Source organism: Bos grunniens, chromosome 16, assembly GCF_055505025.1.
Source record: "Bos grunniens cultivar Pamir isolate PY7600 chromosome 16, Bosgru_T2T1.0, whole genome shotgun sequence".
Classification (NCBI taxonomy): Eukaryota; Metazoa; Chordata; class Mammalia; order Artiodactyla; family Bovidae; genus Bos; species Bos grunniens.
In genome coordinates, this window is record NC_141180.1 from 46,141,511 (window position 1) to 46,165,124 (window position 23,614).

The 23,614-nt window shown below is 36.9% G+C and overlaps 1 protein-coding gene across 5 annotated transcripts in view; it reads left to right on the top strand.

Annotated features, from left to right (window-relative positions):
- The window catches only part of EXO1 (exonuclease 1), a 43,952-nt gene extending 29,382 nt beyond the window's left edge, over positions 1-14,570 (top strand). For all 5 annotated transcript variants that reach the window (XM_086342679.1, XM_086342682.1, XM_086342678.1 and 2 more), the window contains exons 12-15: positions 1,223-1,781; positions 5,342-5,443; positions 11,041-11,234; positions 13,977-14,570. In XM_086342679.1, the coding sequence (XP_086198805.1) occupies positions 1,223-1,781; positions 5,342-5,443; positions 11,041-11,234; positions 13,977-14,115 (994 nt within the window). In that variant the 3' untranslated portion in view covers positions 14,116-14,570. The remainder of the gene's footprint in view (positions 1-1,222; positions 1,782-5,341; positions 5,444-11,040; positions 11,235-13,976) is intronic.
- Positions 14,571-23,614: the final 9,044 nt, after the last annotated feature.

Genomic DNA, 23,614 nt, shown 5'->3' on the forward strand with positions numbered 1-23,614 from the left:
AATACCAGGCTTCCCTGTCCTTCACCGTCTCCTGGAGTTTGCTCAGACTCATGTCCCTTGAGTTGGTGATGCCATCCACCCATCATCCTCTGTTCTTTAGCTGATTAATTTTACAACCTTGGGCTCTGTTATTCTAATTTATCTTACCTATGAAATAATACATAGAAAAATGTTTGGGTATCATAGAGGTGATTGTTTGCTGAAAAATGAACTATGTGATCAGATAAAGGAGCTAATGTTTTCTGCTCAATGAAAAACCAGATAAGACTTTTCCTTTCACATGCTGCTTCCTTTCTGCCTTATACCCACACACATGAGCTAATGATTTGATGAAAAGCCAAGAGGATTTTTACTCTCGAGCATTTAGTAAATATTCAGCTTATCATCTTGGTTTTGAATTAATGCTTATTGAGGTACATTCTTTGTAAGTTTCATATTTAACCCATCATACGCTCCAGGATTTCCTTTTTAAACCTAAAAATGCTACTTGAATACATCCTTCCGAGTAATGATGCAATCTTTGTTTCATTTATATTGGAGTTTTTAAAATGAGTTTCTTAAAGCTACTACCCTGAGTAAGTAGTACCTCTTTAGAAATATAGAATTTAGTAATTGATTTGGAAGTCTTAACCTCAATATTTAAAATAGTATAGAAATATTTAGGGTATATAAAAAGCTTGGGCTCTGTTAGATTAGTTAGATTAGTATGCTACTACAAGTTCCCAGACAGTTTACTACTAGGAGTTAAGCTAAAATGAGAGGTAAATAGCTAATTCATTTTACTAGTATTTTAATTAATTTATTTAATTTGTATTCAAATTACAGAATAAGAGACAATAGTTATTAAGTGTCCTTTCTGTTGCATATTTCTTTATCTGTTCAAATATTTGAGTGTCATGCATGTCTGCTCAGTTGTGTCCTACTCTTTTGTGACCTCATGGACTGTAGCCTGTCAGGCTCCTTTGTCCATGGCATTTTCCAAGAGCACTGGAGTGGGTTCCTATTACCTGCTCCAGGGTATCTTCCCAACCCAGGGATCAAACCCACAGCTTTTGTGGCTCCTGCATTGGCAGGCGGATCAGCCATGTGTAAAATATATTTATTTATGAAATTAATATATTTATTTTTAAAAAGAAGCAACCATCTTTCCATTATGAATGTTCTCACCTTCGTGAGCAAACTCAAATATTTCTGCATTGTTTCTGCTGTTTTTTTCTGTTAGGTTTTTTTCCAATTCTCTGGATTCTGCTGACTGTATATCAAAGAAAGCAAGCAGCCAGCCTCTAGCTGAAACTGCTGTCACAGATAAAGAAACCGATGCAGGTGAACCAGATTGTCTAGAGGACAAGAAGTTGGTTGATACCAGTGTATCGCATAATTCCAGTGAGCAGATTCCAGATGACGTGACTGTGATGGCTGAAGAGTCTCAGTCTTTTAAGACCAGCACATTCACGAGGACCATATCACCACCCACCTCGGGGACACTAAGAAGTTGTTTCAGTTGGTCTGGAAGTCTTGGAGATATTTCAAGAACTCCGAGCCCCTCTCCAAGCACAGCACTGCAGCAGTTCCGGAGAAAGAGTGATTCTTCCACCTCTCTGCCTGAGAATACTGAGAAGTCTGATGTAGCTCCGTTAAAAAGCGAGGAGTCAAGTGATGAATCACATCCCTTACATGACGTGGGTTGCTCTTCACAGTCTCAGGAAAGCATGGACTTGTCACCACACAATTTAAACGCATCAAAACTTTCTCAGCCTTCTAGTAAGGATTCAGATTCAGACGTAAGTCACATTCTGAAGCCTTTGGTTTCAAATTCATATGTAAGAGAAAATAGGGTGTTAATCAGGTAATTGAGGAAACTGTGCCCGTGTTACGGAAATAATTGGTTGTTCTAATTTTTCACTCTAGACCTTACTGTATAGAAAGTTCATGTTTTACTCACCTGAAGGACTTCTCTGTATCTTTCATATTTTAGACTCTTATACTTTTAATCTAGCTGTATATCTTGAATCATCACTTATGTGTTCCACTGATAAGTGTCTCAAGTTGTGGAACACTTAAGACCTAAGAATGATAAGCTTATTGAAGTTATTATAAATTTAATATTTAAATCCTTCAGACAATGTTTGAAACCTTATAACTAAATGACCCTATTAACGTGTGGTGTTTGTCTTAAGTTTTAATACTTAAGAAATATATAAATTTTTTACTCTTATTATTCTTGTTGTAAGTCCCCTTTATGATAAAACAAGATAGTAATGTAAGGGATTTTATGTTATTCTGTTTAAATTAATAAAAGCATCCTAGCCATTTTTTCTTATTCATAAAATAGCTTTATTCTTACTTAAATAAAATCAAAGCTCCAAATAACTACTAGGAAGACCCAGTGATGTCATATTTTAAAATGACATGATGGCATAAGAGCATTCTTTAAATCTGAGTTATCTCAAATTTACTAATTTCACATACTTCATTTTATGTTCACAACTGTAGTTACCAAGTTGTAAGAACAATTATAACCTTGGTAATATTTGACAGAATTTTGAGGTCTGATAATCCTGAATATTAAACATCTAAGAAATCAGTATGTCTCTGTGTACCTGTGGTCCGTTGCTCAGTTGTGTCCAACTCTTTTTCGACCCCATGGACTGTAGCCCACCAGGCTCCTCTGTCCATGGAATTTTCCAGGCAAGAATACTGGAGCAGGTTGCCATTTCCTTCTCCAAGGGATCTTCCTGACCCAGAGATAAAACCCACATCTTTTGTGTCTCCCGCATTGGCAGGTGGATTCTTTACTACTGCGCTACCTGGGAAGTCCAGTAAATCAGTATATCTTGTGTTTATCAAAAGAAAAATATTTTATTCAGGTTCCTAAAGGAAACTTGAGTTGTATTGGACTCAAAGAAAAAAGCCTAGTTAAAATGTGGAAACAAATTTTCATTTAGGGAAAGCTGAAATCAGTTAATGTCTTCAAATCCAAAATCCATTCCAGTTTTTTAAGTAAGAGGGGCTTCCCTGGTGGTTCATCTGTGAAGAATCTGCCTGTAATGCAGGAGATGCAGGTTTTAATCCCTCGGTCAGGAAGATCCCCTGGAAAAGAACCGGCAACCCACTTCAGTACTCACCTAGTAAATTCCATGGACAGAGGAGCCTGGTGGGGTACAGTCCGTGGGGTTGCAAAGGAATTGGATAGGACTTGGCAACTAAACAACAACAAAATGCCAAACCAAACCCTTGAGACTTTTGCTACTCTTTTCCTGTTCACTCACTTTGTGTTCAGTTTATCCATACTGTTTTAAAGACTGTTTCTTTTAATATGAGCCTCCATTTTAATGCCATCTTTTTCATTTTCCACGTCTTACTGCATTTTTCTCGGGGCACTATTTGGTTTCCATCACAGTTGTTTCTTGAACATCTTTCTTTCTTTTTTTTTTTTTTTTAATTTTATTTTATTTAACTTTACAATATTATATTGGTTTTGCCATATATCAAAATGAATCTGCCACAGGTATACATGTGTTCCCCATCCTGAACCCTCCTCCCTCCCCATACCATCCCTCTGGGTCGTCCCAGTGCACCAGCCCCAAACATCCAGTATCGTGCATCGAACCTGGACTGGCGACTCATTTCATATATGATATTATACATATTTCAATGCCATTCTCCCAAATCATCCCACCCTCTCCCTCTCCCACAGAGGCCAAAAGACTGTTCTATACATCAGTGTCTATTTTGCTGTCTCGTACACAGGGTTATTGTTACCATCTTTCTAAATTCCATATATATATGTTAGTATACTGTATTGGTGTTTTTCTTTCTGTGAGGATACTTTCAAGTCCTCTGAACTCCTTTAGGGTATTTTTGTTCCTTTTGCAATAGACATCTTCCTGTTTTACTAACTTTGTAAAGCTTGCTTACCAGCTCACAGCCTAAGAGCTCGTCATGCTGACAAAACTCTCCACATGTCTGTCTTCTGGGCAATCATTTTTGTGCTTACAGTTATAGAAACATAAATTCTCTCCCCTCACCAAAAAAAAAAACAAACTAAACTAAAAATCTTTCTTTAAATCATCTCTTGCCACCAGATGTGGTAAATTTCCCTTAGGATAAAAGGATTAATGGTCAAACAATTGGGACAATAACAGGTAACTTAAAAATTATGTTATCTTTCTTTATTCAGAAAATGTTTTAGAGTGTGACTGACGTTTCATTTTGAATATAATTTTTACTGTATGATTCTGAAGAAAATGCATTGGAGATTTCCATTGGTGGTTCACTGTGAAAAGCAACAACTGTATACTCTATGTTTATTAAGTTCATTAACCCTATTTGAGGTTAATTAATCTTAGGATCTTACTGTTGATCTTTCTTTTAAGAAACAATATAGCCCAGAGTCATCACTACTATGAGCAAGGAATGTTAGTGTTTCTGTAAGTTACAATCCAAATTAAAGGAATATTTTTGACTTTTGGATTGCTTTTTAAGTATATAATGCTATGTAGAATCCCAAGATAAATATATATATATATATTTTAAATCCTCTTGAAAAATGCAGAAATGTAAAGTCTCCTGAATTTATTTATTTACTTTCTAAAGTCCTTGAAAGGGTGCAGCATCACATGGATTCTGTATCCGATGGCTTACGCAAGAAGGTTGCTTAGAAATTTGGCATGAAGCGTGCCATTGTTTCCATGAACATGAGTTGCTTTTCCCCAGATTACTGTGATTTTGTTGAGCATTGTTCTTTGCTTTGTACACACAGAAGCATATCTCTTGCCTGGGTAGAAGTCAATTTCATCTCAGGCATATGTCCGCTCAGTCATGTCCAACTCTTCGTGACCCCATGGACATAGCCCACCAGGCTCCTCTGTCCATGGAATTCTCCAGGCAAGAATACTAGAGTGAATTGCCATTCCCTTCTCCAGGGGGTCATCCCAACCCAGGAGTCAAACCCGGGTCTCCTGCATTGCAGGCAGATTCTTTACCATCTCAGCCACCAGTTATAAACACCTTCAATTTTAAGAAGAGCTGTGTGCTCCTTCTGGTTCTGGAGACCCCACTTAGAGCTTTTTAATTTATATTTTATACAATTTACTTCTCCAGCTGAAATTTCTTACTAGTTTTCTGTAGTGAGACTGGCAAAGATCATTCTTTCCACATTAATTTTCTTTTATTGTATTTCATGCTTTTAATACTTTTTTTCTTCTGAGAAGTTACATTTTATTTACACTGATTTTTCTCAATTTACTTGTTTTATGTTTTGTTGAATATTGGTCAGTTGTCATAAAATCTTGATAGTAAAAATCTAATTTTGCTTTATTTTTCGATCTTGGGGATCTAGGAATCTGATTGCAATTTTAAGTCACTTGATAAACAAGGTAATCAGAAATCCAAGCTACACTTGTTTCATTTTTCGAAGAAAGACACGCCTCTAAGAAACAAGGTAAAACACTTATATAAATTACTTTTAAATTTCAGAAGCAGGGCATGCTTATTACCAGGAAATATGTATATAAGCAAATTTAAAACTCAAAGTGCCTGTATTCTTATTTACACAAAAATGTCTACCTTCAAATCTTTAAGACCATATTTGTACTTGATTTGTATCGGGTTGGCCAAAACGTTCCTTCGGTTTTTAGGTAAAAATAAAAGACACATTTTTCATTTTCACCAAGAACTTTATTGAACAACATATTCATTGTTTTGTTCCACTACCTTCTGCTATTTTCCAGGCAACTTCGTAACTCTATCTTCCCAAAACTTTTTATCATTTTGAATAAAGAATTGTTCCAGGTACATTATTTTCAAAATTTTATAAAGACCAAAATAAATGAAAATCCGAAGTTATAATATCTGAATGTGGCAGTTAAATCAGAAAACCAGTCTAGCTGTAAATTTTTGCCTGGTCATCAAAGAAACCTTGTGGTATCCTGATGGAAGATGACACGTTTTCTGTTGACTCTTTTCATCTAGTGCTGCTTTCAGTTGGTCCAGTTGGGAGCAGTACTTGTTGGAATTAATTGTTTGGTTTTCCAGAAGGAACTCACAATAAAGGACTCCTTTCCAATTCCACCGTATGCACATCACTTTCTTTTTTTTTTTAATTTTATTGTATTTTTAAACTTTACATAATTGTATTAGTTTTGCCAAATATCAAAATGAATCCGCCACAGGTATACATCACTTTCTTTGGATAAAGACTGTCCTTCAGTATGGTTGGTAGTTCTTCTGTTCCGTGATCTCTTCTGTTCCACATTGTTGAACAGTGTCCACTTTTGATTGCCTGTCACAATTTGTTTTTATAACAGAATGTTTTAATTATGTTTAAGTAGAAAATCACATGCATAAATACTGTCAAGGTTTTTTTTTTTTCACTTATATGGAACCTAAACTTCAAAGCAATTAAAATAAGCAAGCTGGTGCATATGATTTTCAACATGTGATTTGGATATTTGAGTATGTGAGTGAGCTATCTCCTGTGTGGTATAACTTTGATCTCAGTTTACATCTCCCTTTGATCACTGTCAACTTGAATTGGTCTACCTGACCGTGGATCTTCATCTAGCAAGAAATTTTTACCTTTCCTGGAATGAAAAGTGAAAAATGAAAGTGAAAGTTGCTCAGTCATCTCCAACTCTTTGCAACCCCATGAACTATACAGTCCATGGAATTCTCCAGACCAGAATGCTGGAGTGGGTAGCCTTTCCCTTCTCCAGGTGATCTTCCCAATCCAGAGATTGAAGCCAGGTCTCCTGCATTGCAGGTGGATTCTTTACCACCTGAGCCACAAGGGAAGCCCAAGAATACTGGAGTGGGTAGCCTATCCCTTCTCCAGCGGGTCTTCCTGACCCAGAAATCAAACCAGGGTCTCCTGCATTGCAGGTGGATTCTTTACCAACTGAGCTATCAGGGAATAATAAAGTATAATATTGCCAAAACTATTTTTTAAATTCCATCTTCAATATTAAAATGACTGCACAGAAATTCACTATTTTTTTTTTTAAGCACACTAATATGAAAGCTGTCACAATGCTATCTAACAAAATTGTTTCAAATGAAGTTATAGACAAGGAAGTGCTATTAGAGCCATCTTATGGAAAAAACCTAATGAACATTTTGGCCAACCTAATAGGTGTTTAAGTTGTGAAACTTGCTTTTTTTTTTTCTTTATAGTATTTAAAGATCTATTTCATGTACTTAAGTAACATTACTTATAATGACTAAAATATGCCATGGTGTGGGTTTAACTAATCTTCTTATGTTTGTCCTTTACTCTAAACATTTTTGTTATACCAAACAGTACTGCAATGAAGATTTTGTTGATAAATGTTTGAGTACTATACACGTTCTTAATTTTTCATGGGGATGAATTCTGTGGAGTGGTATTACTGGTCCAAGGGCAGGTATGATATAAAGCTTTGATGTGTATTGCAAAAAGGCCTTCTAGAAACTGGGTCCCTGATAAGTCAAGGGTTTTTTTCAGTCAGACTATATAAATATTTGTGTGCCTGCATAGTGAAAGCTCATAAGTCAAAAGCCCATTTTATGTATTAAGTGTCTTGCCAGTATCAAAATACTAATTCCTAACTTAAAAACGGGCAAGAGACATGAACAGAGATCACAAAAGCAAAAAGCCCAAGTGGATGATTAACATATAAAAGCATGTTCAACCTCATTAGTAATCAAATAACACAAATTAAAGTAAGGCAATGGCACCCCACTCCAGTACTCTTGCCTGGAAAATTTCCATGGATGGAGGAGCCTAGTAGGCTGCAGTCCATGGGGTTGCTAAGAGTCAGACACGACTGAGCGACTTCACTTTCACTTTTCACTTTCATGCATTGGAGGAGGAAATGGCAACCAACTCCAGTGTTCTTGCCTGGAGAATTCCAGGGACAGGGGAGCCTGGTGGGCTGCCGTCTATGGGGTCGCACAGAGTCAGACATGACTGAAGTGACTTAGCAGCAAAGTAATAAAATATAATTTCTTACCTCTTATTTTTCCAAAAGTTTTTAATTTACTGATTTTATAAGGGTATAAAGTGCTGAGATGAATAATCACATTTAAGATATCATAATCCTATTAATTGGTATGATTAATTATCCCAATAATTAATTAGGATAATAATTACTTAAGATAATCATATTGAGGAGAATAAGAATTGCAGTGCCATTTCTGGAAAGCAATTTGAAAGAGTTCAAATAATTTAACCCAGTAAGTACATTCTAGAACTTGAGCCTAAAGAGATAATGAGAATTTAAATACAAGACAACTTATTCTTGCATTGGTTGCAATAGTGAAAAATTGGGGGGAAAAATCTAAATATCTAAAAAATAAATGGGTGAAATACATTAAATACTTTGTTGGTTTTAGTGGACATATATTATTTTTCTTATATAAGAAAGCTATATTTATATAGTTAATAATGTTACTTTCTTATGTTTATTTGTAAAAGCATAGAAACTTTACAAATATTTTTAATAAGTGACTAGTACATCTATTTGAAAGAAGGTCATATCTCATACTATGTAAATATAAAACTGAAAGATATTAAGGATATAAATGCAAAATATGTAAATATAAAGTGAAAGTTGCCCAGTCATGTCCGACTTTTTGGGGACCCCCAAAAGTATGAGCTGTATAGTCCAAGGACTAGATGTATATGAACTGTATAGTCCAAGGACTTCTCCAGGCCAGAATACTGGAGTGGGTAGCTATTCTCTTCTCCAGGGATCTTGCCAACCTAGGGATCAAATCCAGGTCTCCTGCACTGCAGATGGATTCTTTACTAGCTGAGCCAACAGAAAATATAAGTTTCTTTTAAAAATCTCTGAGTGAGAAAGACTTTTTCAAACAGATCCTGTGTTGTAAAAATTTCCATATCATTTTTGAATGAAAAGGGAAACCATACTATTAAATAATATGTATAGCATGGTGTTTTTGTTTGCTTAAACTCTTGACAATACGCATATTGTGTATGTTTGTATGTGTGTGTGTGTGTTAGTCACTTAGTCGTATCCGACTCTGTGACCCCACGGACTGTAGCCCACCAGGCTCTTCTGTCCATGGGATTTTCCAGGCAAGAATGCTATAGTGGGTTGCCATTCCTTTCTCCAGGGGATCTTCCCGACCCAGAGACTGAACCCAGATCTCCTGCACTGCAGGCAGATTCTTTACCTTCTGAACCTCCAGGGAAGCCCATGTTTGTATAATCATGGTAAAAAGTCTGGAAAGATATTAAAATTATTTGCAGTGATAGGACTAAAGATATAGAAAGTACTTTCTCAAAAGAAGTTACGTCTGAACATTAAACCATCATCTTTTTATTATTATTATACTTTCAGATTTGCATTGTCAGTGTTTTAACTGACACTTCTGTTTTGGTGACAGCTCCCCAGATGAACCTTCCCTCTTGCTCCCTGGTGTCCATCTTCAGTATATAAAATCAAACTCATCTTTCTTTTTTAACCTATAACCAGTGCTTCTTAAAGCACTTATCAGCTGTAGTAATATTTGCTCTGTGTCACTTAGTTTCAAAATCTTAGGGTTGTCCTCTTTCTTTATAACATCGAGCTAGATCCTTCTTTTTCAAGGGCTAAAGAAAAACAATCAGGACATCTATACCTATCTAAATCCTGTTTCTTTCTCTGTCTTATTTCTTGTTCTCCTTTTTTCCTATCACCAACATCCTAATTTAATATTTCGTCTTTCAGGTGTGAATCTGTCCATTCTTTATACACCCTCTACTAGGTTCATCAATTTTAAATCCTTGTTTTATATTACCACACTCATACTGTCCTAAAAAAAAACAGTAACAAAACTTTAATGGCTCCACATTTCTAGCAGCATACAAGTCAATGGATTCAAGGCGCAGATAAAGACAAATATCATATGACATCATTTAATCATGGAATCTTTTTTAAAAAATGATACACATGAACTGATTTACAAATCAGGAATAGAGTCACAGACATAGAAAACAAACTTAAGTTGCCAAAGGGGATAGTGGGGAAAGTAGGGTAGGGACATAAGCTAAGTGTTGGGGATGAGCATATACACACTGCTGCTACTGCTGCTAAGTCGCTTCAGTCGTGTCCAACTCTGTGCGGCCCCATAGACGGCAGCCCACCAGGCTCCCCCATCCCTGGGAATCTCCAGGCAAGAACACTGGAGTGGGTTGCCATTTCCTTCTCTAATACATGAAAGGGAAAAGTGAAAGTGAAGTCGCTCAGTCGTGTCCAACTCTCAGCGACCCCATGGACTGCAGCCCACCAGGCTCCTCCGCCCATGGGATTTTCCAGGCAAGAGTACTGGAGTGGGGTGCCATTGCCTATATAAAATAACAAGGACCTACTGTATAGCACAGGGAAATATACTCAGTATCTTGTGATAACCTATAAGGGAAAAGAATCTGAAAAGAATATATATATAATATATATGTGTATATAACTGAGTCACTTTGCTGTACCCTTAAAATTAATACAATATTGTAAATTCTACCTCAATTAAAAATCAATAGATCAACTTAAATGTCAGCAGAGATCTGTTTAAGTAAATTATGGTACATATATACAATGGAAAAGATAAGCAGCCTATTCAAAACAAAATTCAGCTCTATATGTGAAATGGAAAAATCTTCAAGATACATTACTTGGTAAAATCAAGATATATTAAGCAAGGAAAAAAAGTACACATTGTAGTATGACACAATTTTTAGTATGCTGCCAGTCATGTGGTGTGTGTATGTAAATGAATTCAGTCATTGCACAGGAAACCAGTAATAGCAATTGCCTAAACGCAGTGACGAAGCAAGAGAGACTCACTTTTCTGTCTTTTCTTTTGTAACTCTTGAATTTAGGTACATGGATCACCTGTTAAAAATATTATATAAGTTTTGCAGACCTAAACCCACTTTTGCACATTGATTATAGGTTATTTTTTGTTCCAGTGTATAAATAATTTTGTTTCAGTGTATAAAGTTTGAGATTAAAGGTAGTTTGTTTTAACACAGTAGTATTAAAACAAGCATTTAATCTTCAGATTCCTGGGCTGTATAAATCCAGTTCTGTGGACAATCTTTCTACAACCAAGATCAAACCTTTAGTACCTGCCAGAGCCAGCGGGCTGAGCAAGAAGCCACCAAGTGTCCATAAGAGAAATCATCACAATGCCGAGAACAAGCCAGGACTGCAGATCAAAATCAATGAACTCTGGAAAAATTTTGTATTTAAAAAGTGAGTTACCGTGTTACTGATTCTAAAATAGTATAAATCATTTTTTTTCTATAATCTTAATTCCTGTCTCCTCTTTCTATTTTCATATGAATCAGTTTCTTTTTCTCTTACCCTAAGAGCTTTAATTTCCTCTGGTCCCTGTAACTGACTCTTTGTAAGAATATGTAGTCTCAGTTTCTGTATCTTCTTTTTAGTGAAAAGATGGCCAACTGAAAACCTCAGTTCTCAGTCTGGCTTTGGGGTCTCTATGTTGTTAAGCAAACTACTTTTCCAGGGCTTAAGTGCCTCAGCTTTTTTTCCTTCTAAAAGTTGTTTCAGACTTGAGAACGGAAAGATAATGCTGTATGGTTACTTCTGGACTTAAGGCAGTTTGTTTCCCTAAATTACCTCATCTAAAATGGGAAGAATCAATGAGTTTATGAGTTTTTATGATGAATTAGCCAGATTTCTATGGTATATGGCAAACTCTTTTAAGAGAGTTGACCTGGCATATATCTACATTTTTTGAACCGCTTTACTTCCGATAGACAACAAAATTAACCACAGAGTAGCATGACTTTATAGTTAATTTATTTTCTTGTTCTTATTACAGCAAATGTGCCAAGAATAAAAGCAAAGAGAAAGGGGTCGGGGGAGGTGACTTACATGGGATGATAAGATTAAACTTTCAGTTCAGTTCAGTTCAGTCGCTCAGTCGTGTCCGACTCTGCGATCCCATGAATCGCAGCACGCCAGGCCTCCCTGTCCATCACCAACTCCCGGAGTTCACTCAGACTCAACGTCCATCGAGTCAGTGATGCCATCCAGCCATCTCATCCTCTGTTGTCCCCTTCTCCTCCCACCTTCAAGCTTTCCCAGCATTCAGTTCAGTTCAGTTCAGTCTCTCAGTTGTGTCCGACTCTTTGCGACCCCATGAATTGCAGCACGCCAGGCCTCCCTGTCCATCACCAACTCCTGGAGTTCACTCAGACTCACGTTCATCAAGTCAGTGATGCCATCCAGCCATCTCATCCTCTGTCGTCCCCTTCTCCTCCTGCCCCCAATCCCTCCCAGCATCAGGGTCTTTTCCAATGAGTCATCTCTTCGCATGAGGTGGCCAAAGATTAAACTTTACCTAGTAGATATTGTTATCACAATCAGTTGAGATAGTATTAGTGGAAATACTTTGTAATAAGTGCTGGACAATTAATTTTTACTTACATTGTGTAAAGTCTAGATTAAACCATATAGCAGCAGTTCTCAAGCTTTTTGCCTTTAGGAACACTTTATAGTCTTAAAAATTACTGAGAGCCCAAAAGTACTTTGCTTTATATGGGTTATATCTGTTTTTAATCTGTTATTAAAAGGGACATTTAGAAAATATTTATTTGTTTTAAAATAACAACAATCTCATTTCATCTTAAAATTGATAGTATATTTTTACAAAACTATGTTTTTCAAAACAAAAGTGAGAATGACATTGTTTTACATTTTTGCAGATCTTTTCTGTCCAATTTAATGTAACTGAACTGCATTCTTATATCTGCTTCTTTGTTTGATTTGTTATGTTTTGGTTGAGTTATATGAAGAAAATCTGGTCCCACATGTAAATGCACTTTAGCATAATAGCATTTTTTATTTAATTTTAATTTTTCTTCTTTTATATTACACCAAAATTCAGTACGTGGTAGTTTCTCAAAAGTTGTAATATAGGATATGAAACCATATTAATTGATTTTTATATATTACAGTCTACTGGCTCATATTGTATTTTGGTGTTCATCTTTTACTCATTCATAATTTTATAACATTGGTGTAAATCATTTGAAAAATGTGGACTTACTGAGTTGTGCTTATCTTTCAATTGTTGACACATTTCATTATACAATATTTTTAAAAATCACAGTCTTGCCAGCAGTCTTTTAAGTATTGGGAAGGCGTCAAGGGGCAGATATAAGTTTTCCAAAATTCTAATTTTCACTGGAAAGCTTGAATTTTTGTCTCTGGCAACTAATGCTGTTAGGTTTTTTTTTTTTTTTCCTTAGAAATAACAAACAATCTCTGTTCATTTTAGACAAGCCCTTTGCTAAATAATTAAATTTGAATTTCCATAGTGAGACTGACTTTTCTTTTAGTACTATCAATATTTCTTAAACAGTTTGGTGATACTGTGTTGATTCATTGTCAGCAGCTTTACTTATTATCAACACAAGTGTCTTTTTTTAGGTTATTGATACAAGTATCAGCACAGTATGAAAAGTAGATAAAGTCTAAATACTATTATGAAAATAGTTTTAAATATTACAAACCCCCCAAAAGGGTCTTGGGAATAGGATTAGTTTTTATAGACGTAGAACTTCCTACCAAAAGTTGGGAGAGGGGAAGGAGTGAAAAGATAGGGCTTAAACGTTTGTTCATGCTTCACTCACGCTGCTTCTCAGCCAGACTTGAGAAGGATGCTAGAAAGAAAAAAACTAAAGTTTGTTTACTGAAATCATTCTACCTTAGCTAGTGTCTGTTTAGTAGTGGTGTGGTACCTCCTTTGAAAGATGATTTAGAAAGCAGGAATGGGTACTAAGAAGCAAAACTCAAATTCTGTGGGGCGTACTCAGAGGAGAATTTGATTGTGTTACATAATGAACTGAGAGAAATTATACAGTAGAGGTTCTTATCCTCTTTATATACCTCTATTTTGTCCAGGCAGATTATTATCGAATAAACACTACCATAAAAACACCAAATTCATTTTATTATATTTTGCAGAGATTCTGAAAAGCTTCCTTCTTGTAAGAAGCCAGATCCCCTGTCTCCAGTCAAAGATAACATCCAGCTAACTCCAGAAGAAGAGGATATATTTAACAATTCTGAATGTATGCTTGTTCAGAGAGCACTATTCCAGTAAACGCAAGCAGCTGGGAGACTGTTGCCTGCAAGAGAATCTCTATCAATTTCGAGTCCTGTTTGGAAATGAGGCCATTCTGAAAGATTTGTTCTTAGATCTATGCTATTTATTTTAAATAGAACACAATTTTTTATAATAATTTTGTAACTGTTCTTGTTTGGCTTTTTATATTTTTATAAGAAGCTAACTAGAGAAAGAACTTTGGAAAATCTACTCTCCTACTTTCCCTGTGGTACAGTGGCTAAGACTCCTTGCACCCAATGCAGGGGACCTGGGTTCGACCCCTGATCAGGGAACTAGATCCCACTTGCCACAACTAAGGGTCCCCATGCTGCAACTAGGTCCCAGTGCAGCCAAAATACATAGTTTTAAAACAAAAATCTATTCTAAAGAAACAAAAATCTATTCTAAAGATTTCTATAATGTTGTCAAATACAAAGATGGTAAATGGAAAACCACAATTCTGTGATCATTTTGTACTATAAGAATTTACTATACTTTTCCATGTTTTCATTTTTTTCCACCTGCCTTTCTTGTCTTTCAGGGTTGAATTGGAAATATGGTTGCTGGGATGGGAGGGGTAGTTGGAAGGGTTAAAGATCACTGCATAAATGGGACAGTGCTCTGTCATCCCTGAAGAGCTTGGTAGGTTACAGATTGACAGTGAAGGAAAATTGCTTTCAGCATCTTATGAAAGGAACTACTTATATCATTCATATTCTTAAACTTCCAAAATAGCCTGTTTCTCTTGTATATCTGTTTTGAAGTGTAGGCTAAAAATTCCTTAACTTATATTTAAAACTTATGTCCTAGGTGTGATGTAAGATATTACTACTAAAGCTACAGAATCGATGATTTGTCCATACTCTGCAAAGAAATAGATGGGAACCAAAACCAGGTATGCAAGTGAAGATCTGAAGTAAGGAAGTGAAGTGACAGTCTGACCAGAAGTAAAACAGTTATAAAAGTGTCTGAGATATAGAGGATAAATGAAAGGGATTCAGAGCAGTTTAATTTTTATGAGACTTAGTAGAGGACTTGGATAAAGAGTCCAAGTGGAAAAAAACATAATGTTTTAAGAAACAGCATAAAAATTTTAAATGGAGACAATTTTTTTCTCAAAATCTGGAAAAGGCTATACAAAGAACAAAAGCAAAATGGAACTTTCTGTGAATGTTTCCTATTACAGAACAAATTGAGAAAGGGAAATGGCAACAGTGCTGTAGTTTTTCAGTCTCCGAACCCCCACATAACCGCAACTGGATGACAAAGTCAAAATACCAGTGAACAACATTACAACAAATTCAGATGGCATCATGTATTTAAATCCCAAAATGTAAGTAGGTGAAGACAAGCCACCAACAGCCATAAGACTGCAAGGAGGTACTGACATCTATATGGGAGAAGTAGAGAATGGTAATAGGTCATCTAATGGACATGAGAACAGAACTTACAGAATAATTGTTGAAACACAGAGCAGACTAAGTTGCAAACAGCATTTAAAACTGTTATGCAACCCAATGGTGAGTGAGTGCGAGAGGCCTGCAATTATATCTGAAGGACTGAAGCAGTGTAGTCCATGTGAACTTTTGAGATGATTTCCCGTATTTGCCAAGGCTCCCTTCTAGGGGAACAGGGTCCCCCACAGAAGAGAAACTGCTGGCAAGTAAAACAAAAGCTTGAGTGGGAAAGAGACAGTAGACACAAAGGAAGAGGAAGAGTTGGCCAAGAAATCTCAGCAGGATACTGCCTGAGTATACTTTGAACACTGAGAAAGCAACGACAGCAGCAAACAGCTGAGAAGCCCCCATGAGCCGTGCCTGCTCAAAGTTTAGGAAATTTATTTTTACTTAAAAAGAAACTACAGAAAAATGTTTAGGTCAGTCCTTTACAAAACTGATTTAATGACTCAAGCAGTGTAACATCTCTACAAATAATGAAAATCTACCAGAAAGGCCCACTGAGCCAATCAAAACCAGTACATTTGAAAATGTGCTAAAAGTTAAGGAAATGCTATAGAATATGAAGGAAATTTCGAACTGGAAAAAGTCAGAGGGGTGGTGGGGAAAAGGCAAGCCCAGGAAAGCATTAGAAATAAAAATTTCAGAAATTAAAGCTAGAAGGAACACAAGCAAATATTATACAGATAGATGATGCCTTAAATAGGTTAAAAAAAAAAAAAAACCAAAATGGAAAAAACACCTTAAAAGATTAGCAAGTCACAGATATTGAAGATGGAGCAGAAGGTCCAATATACAGATAATAAGAGTCTCTGAAGAAAAAACAACCTATAATTTCAGCAAAATTTTAAATTTTAAGATTTGAAACAATATTTTTTAAATGCACTCTTACACCCAGGATTATTGATCCCAAACAGCTAACACCAAGATGTAAACAACAAGTTACTTTAAAGAAGGAAAAATCCTCTGGATAGGCAAGGACAGTGAGTGACATGTAAGAAAAAAAATAATAATCATGAGATTTTTCCACAATTATTCTTTATACCTGAAGAAATTGAGTAATGTGTTACAGATACTCAAGGGAAAATGTAAGCAAAAGATTTTATAGTCAACAAAATCAACTTTCAAGTATAAAGAATACAAACATCTATCAAACAAGAATTTAGAAGTTACTGCTCACTTAAGCTCTTCCTGAGAAATCAGAAAATAACCAAAATAACTGGAGAAATAGCACCATAAAGATTGATGATGACCATCAAACATAGTGACTTGTACAACTAAAAATGAGAGGTAAAAGGGAAATATGATATGCAATGACTGTGTGCCCAGATGATATAGACAGTACAGCTACAGAGAAGAGACCATATGCAAAACATTTGGTTTAGTTTGAAGTAGTCTGATAATTGTTATTTTAGGACTGTTGTGTATATAATGTGGGATAGGGTAAACGAGTATTTGGGGGGTATTTTAATTCATCCCCAATTTTCTTGAGAACCAAGATTCTTCCCCACCCCCAAGATTCTTAATGTCTAGGAAAAAGGAGATTAAGACAAAATACAGAACAGCTTAATTTTTTTTAATGTAGTTATAAACTTGAGTTGGAAGTACTAGTAAACTTATGAATGTATATATACACATATACATATATGTGTATGTGTACATACATAGAGCTTCCCTGGTAGCTTAGATGGTAAAGCGTCTGCCTACAGTGCGGGAGACCTACCCACACATACTAAAGAGACCCAGAAAAAAGTAACCAATCCTGTACCAATGAGCATCCCAATCACTAGTCTTAATATACCACTTTTTACTGAAAGAAATGAGAGCTTGGAAAAGATGTATAAAAGCAAGCCTGAGGTATCTTGTTAAAACAGAAGTCTTTAGTGAGTAATATGTAATTTCAAAAATGTAAATTCAAAAATAAGAGAAATATAAGGAGACACCTGAAGAGGACCCCACTCTCCAAACATGGGTGATTTTGATCTTGAAAAGATAGGAACTGTCCTTTGTTTGATCCCATCATAAACATATTTAAAAAAAATTGGTCACCTTCAGAAGACGACAGAGTATCAACGCATTATCTTGAATATGGGAAAGTAAAAGGAGAAATATCAGGCGTTTCCCCTGTCTTTATACTGTATACTTTATACTCAAGGCAAGAATACTGGAATGGGTTGCCACTTCCTTCTCCAGGGGATCTTCCCAACCCAGGAATCAAACCTGGGTCTCCTGCATTGCTGGCAGATTCTTTACCAACTGAGTTACAAGGAATGCCCATCTTTATACTGTACCAGTGGGTTACCAAACAGAAGATAAATCTCTTTTTAGGGCTCTAACAATGAAAAAGAGATATTACTGTTTTGCAATCCCCAATGGATTAATGGATTTAGGTTTAGAGTGTCAGCTGCTATTAACATTGTAACTAGACATTTCATTTCTCTTAATGAAAGAACTCAGCATCCTCTAGTCTTGCCACGGGATTGGAGATGAGACATCATTCCTCTGGATCCAACTGCAGAATTGCAGAAAATACAGAGGACAGAGGAAATAGGGAACTGCAACCTGAGTGTGCAATTAGCAAAATTCAGACAGCAAGAAATTACAGATTAAATGCCTTTGGATTCTCAACAGATAAATTTTAAGGAAAGGGAGAGGAAAAGTCCATATTAAAAAAAGGACAAAACTAAATTATTTAGGGAGGCCCACTCTGGTGATTAGACAATAAGAGAAATATAAGGAAGTGATAGCTATAAAATTTAGGGTGGTGGTTACAGGGAGCTCAGTAGTGTCCAACTCTTTGTGACCCTATGGACTATAGAGTTCATGGAATTCTCCAGGCCAGAATACTGGAGTGGATAGTCTTTCCCTTCTCCAAGGGATCTTCCCAGCTCAGGGATTGAACCCAGGTTTCTCGAATTATGACAAGGTTTGCTCATAATAGCTTATTAGGGTATCGATGTCAGAAAGTAAAATGGTGGCCTTCTAATTTATTAGGCCATTGTGTGGCCCTTCATATTCTTTTTTTTTCATTTATGTAAATATTTGTTAAAATGTTTACAATGTTGTGTTGGTTTCTGCCATACAACAGTTTTTTTAAATCATATTATTTTAATAGTATTCCATCAAATTGAAAATATGATTGTAAGAGGCATCATTAATTTATGTACCGTTGGGAATAAACTCCATCAACTTTAAGGTATACACTGTTCTTAAAAATGTTAAAATACGTACCTTAGACTAGAGGCCCTGCCACAATTCAGTGATACACATCCTGTGCCTTGGGCACGGAATCCAGCAACTATCCTTGTTTCCAAAAGTTAACTGGACAATCGGCACCAGACAACCTCTGTTCTTGAAAGACATGAAGCACAGCTGAAAGTACAAGGAGGAAAAGATGGGATAAAGTGACAACAAATTGAACTCAGTCTCACTTCCCTATATAGGTCCCATTCTCTCTTCTTCTGGGGTTCCAGCTGCACACATTAGAAAGCTATAAGTTGTCACACAGCTATTAGGGCTGTTACGTTTACTTTCTACTCCGTTTTTCAGTTTGGGTAATTGCTATGAACCCATTTTATAGTTAACCAGTTCTTTCCCTGACTCTTCATCTGGGTTATTCTGCTTTTTGTTTTTATTTCTTGTATTTCTAACTTACAGTTTCTGTCTCTCTGCTGACATTCCCCCAACCCGCTCATGCACATATGGTCCATATTTTATGCAAGGCATATTAACTATAGTGATTTTAAATACTTTGTCTGATATTTCTAGTATCTGGGTCATCTCTGAGTCTGGTTCTGCATCTTGTGTCTTGAAAGTGTTTTCATTTTCCTTGTTTTGTGTGTGTGTGTATCATGTTTTCTGATTGACTTGTATGCCATATATTGATATAGGAAAGTAGTGACCGAAGTAAATAGTACACTTGGAAATGAGCATGCATCTTCCACTAGGGGTTAGTGTGAGGCATTGTAAAGTCTACTCAGGAGTTTAACTGGCTTGGGTTTATTATTGCTATGACAATAAAGTCCTCTAGTGTGGTGCTAGGGTTTTTAGTTTTGTTTGTTTTTCAGTGTTCCTGCTCTATCTTCAGTTTTTAGCCTTCTTCATGCGCTTATGTCTCAGAAGGGGTCTCTCTTCAACCCCCTGCCCCTCTCCATCAGTACACTGTTGTTTATTGTTGCTTGTTTAATGACTAGATGCAGTGCGGCCTGTGCTGTGCTGTGCTTAGTCGCTCAGTCATGTCTGACTCTTTCCGACCCCATGGACTATAGCCCACCCAGCTCCTCTGTCCATAGGATTCTCCAGGCAAGAATACTGGAGTGGGTTGCCATGCCCTCCTCCAGGAAATCTTCCCAACCTAGAGATCAAACCCAGGTCTGCAGGTCTGCCGCATTGTAGATGCATTCTTTTACGATCTGAGTCACCAGGGAAGCCCAAGAATACTGGAGTGTGTAGCCTAACCCTTCTCCAGGGGATCTTCTTGACCCAGGAGTCAAACTGGGGCCTGTTACATTGCAGGTGGATTCTTTACCAGCTGAGTTTCCCAGCTATCAGCTGGGAAGCCCAGATGTAGCCTGAGGGTAACGTAAAACTATATCAATTACATTTGACTTTATAATCCACTGCACAATCAGTATTATCCACCTTTGTTTCTCAATGCCTAGAAAGTTCCTAGCAATATGATCAGTATTTCAAGTTCTTATCACATGACTTCTGGCCACCGGGCACTGCGTATTGTATAGCACCTGAAGTCTTTATAAACACGTGTCAGTGTTTAACAGTTGTTGACTCATTGCTTAGCAGCGACAGAGGAATAATCGAATGCTAGATAGGGATCAGAAGACTTGATATATATTAATAATTCTGATTTGCCCAAAACTCTTAAGTGACCTTGAGTAAACTATTGAACTTTTGTTGTCTTTTTTTTTTTCTCATAGAACAAACATTACAGCTCCAAAATCCTGTGAACCAAACAGTAAATTCTCTGATTTATCCCTGGTAGCTCAGATGGTAAAGATTCTGCCTGCAATGCAGGAGACCCAGGTTCTAGCCCTGGGTTGGGAAGATCCCCTGGAGAAGGGAATGGCTACTCACTCTAGTATTCTTGCCTGGAGAATTCCATGGATCAAGGAGCCTGGCGGGCTACAGTCCATGGGGGTTTTAAAGAGTCAGACAGGACTGAGCGACTAACACACATTTTAAAATCTATTCCAAAGGCTCCACAAGAGGGCAGCTCCTCCACATTGCTTAATGTCTGAAAAGAATTCCACAAGTCTTTAAGTCTTTAAAAACTCACCCTTTGAGATTACACTATGGAGAACAGTGTGGAGATTCCTTAAAAAACTGGAAATAAAAACTCATGCTTGCATACAATATTTTACTTTTGTTTCTTTTAATTGTACAAGTCAGGCACAAATATAGTCACATTTATGAAAAAGTTCCAGCATTACAGACTAACTTCAAGTCTCTTAATTAGTACCCCCAATCCTAATTTTCCCTTCTGTCAGGTTGTGGGCATTTTATTTTTTATGAAGTTTTCTGTGACTTCTTTAAAACAGTTTCTGAAACTAACTTGTTTTAATCCGCATAGGATTTAAACATCTTTTCCTAATCTAGATAGATTAGTTTACCTTTAATTGTTCTAACTCCATAAAATGCATGTCATAATTAACTTATTTCTTAATGACGTTTAGATAATGTTTTCAGTATTTAAACAATGTTGCATCAAAAATTTCTATACTGCATTTTGGAAAAAAGTGAAAATTCTCCCTCTCAAGATTTCATAGTAATTAAGATTTGAAAGCTAATTTATTCAACCAAAAGAGGAATGTTTTAGTAATTTTACTAGCCACAAAAATATATAACAGGAAAGATGTTACAGAAAAGGGGCTAGAAGAAGGAGAAACACTTAACAGCCTTCCTTGGAAAATTTAATCCATTTCGTGATATAAATCATTCTAGATGCCATTACTGTTAGGGTGCTTCACAGATATGTTTTTGTTGTAGAGAAGATTAGACCTAGGCAACAAATGGCCCAATTAATAGAGAACAGAGACAAGAAAGACTCAAGTGTGGCTACCCAGTGAGGGTAGGTTCTATGTTTTGGTTACCTCTTTGTCTTCTACACTGTGAGGGACATGTTTGATGGGAATAAGCCAGAGCTGTTTATATGTCATATACACACACACACACAAATGTCTGGTGTTACTGCACATGTACACGCTAAGTTACTCAGTTGTGTCAGATTCTTTGCAACCCCATGGATGGTAGCCCATCAGGTCCCTCTGTCCATGCAATTCTCCAGGCAAGAATACTGGAGTAGGTTTCTATTTTCTCCTTCAGGGGAATCTTCCCAGCCCAGGGAATGAACCTACGTCTCTTGTGTCTCCTGCACTGGTAGGCAGGTTCTTTTCCTCTAGCGCCATCTGGGAAGCCCTTGGTGGTATTAATGGATATAAGTTGTACCTATAGCAAATATTGATCAATGATTGTAATAGTGTAACTCTAGAAGGCAATGGCAACACACTCTAGTACTCTTGCCTGAGAAATCCCATGGACGGAGGAGCCTGGTAGGCTCCAGTCCATGGGGTTGCTAAGAGTCGGACACGACTGAGCATCTTTACTTTCACTTTTCATGCATTGGAGAAGGAAATGGCAACCCACTCCAGTGTTCTTGCCTGGAGAATCCCAGGGACAGGGGAACCTCGTGGGCTTCCGTCTATGGGGTCGCACAGAGTCAGACACGATTGAAATGGCTTAGCAGCAGTAGCAGCTGCATAGCAAATATTCCCAGAGAAATAGACAGGTTCTTCTTTGGAACTTTTTTAGAATTTGGAACCTGATTGTCCTTGAATGGGATGTGTGAAACAAAGACAGGTAAAGAGGCAGTTGGGATGCTTTCTGTGACCAAAACTTAGAGAAAGGGATGTACAGAATATGTTTGCAGAAAAGTGAAATTAGCCACACCATTCTAAACATGGAGGTTTGTTAGGAGGCTACAGGACCAACAGTCAGGTGTTGTCAGGAATGTGTGTGTGTGTTTGTGCTCAGTCCTGTCCTCCTTTTTGTGACCCCACGGACTGTAGCCCATCAGGCTCTTCTGTCCATGGGATTTCCCAGGCAAGAATACTGGAGTGGGTTGCCATTTCCTTCTCTAGGGGCACTTCCCAACTCAGATCAAAGCAGCATTTCTAGCATCTTCTGCATTAGCAGACAGATTCTCTACCACTGTGCCAATCCATACATTAGAATAAATAAGAGGTGCAGAAGCAAGAATTTGCCTAGGATCTTAATAAAATGGGCTTGAAACTCCCTCTGTGGCTGATATCAAGGCCTGCCACCTCCCCAACCTGGTGTTCAAACTGTGGTCCAAACTCACATTAAGCTTATTTTCCCCTTTCTACTTCCCTGGGTCTACGGGATGCTTTGATGTCAGAAAAGTTTTGTTTAATAAGACACAAACACCTGAAAATTTGACTCATTAAAGGATACCAAGAATTATGACTGGATTTTTGGAGCTGTGGGGCAGGACCTTAAATCATTTATACTTATCCCCATAGGACCTGGAGGCAGCCTACTCACCTTTATTCTGGGATGCCATCTTTTGATTTCTGAAGAGACCATCTGTGATGGTATTTGGGGACTAAAGGAAGAAATAGTCTTTGGAAGTATTGAAGGGGTATTCTTCATTTATAGACTTAAAGTGTTTAATACCTACATTTGGAGGTATTGAGGGGGTATTCTTCATTTTGATCTGAACTTTGAAGATTTGTACACTGGAATGACAGTGTCTGGCCCTTTAAGAACTGTGCAGATGAGGAGGTTGCCAGAGAAATGTTTAAGAAAATATTTCCCCTAGAGCACAATATTTTCTACTCCCAACTTTTCAACTTAAAATTCGAGAGCATGTTAGCAGCATGGTTTTTGTGTTGTTCAAATCCTACCACCTGTGCAATACAGAGCTTGTTACTTTTTCTCTGAGCTTCAGTTCTCTTTTTCAGAAGAAATGAGAAAATACAGGTAGTAATTAGCAAGTACAGTAT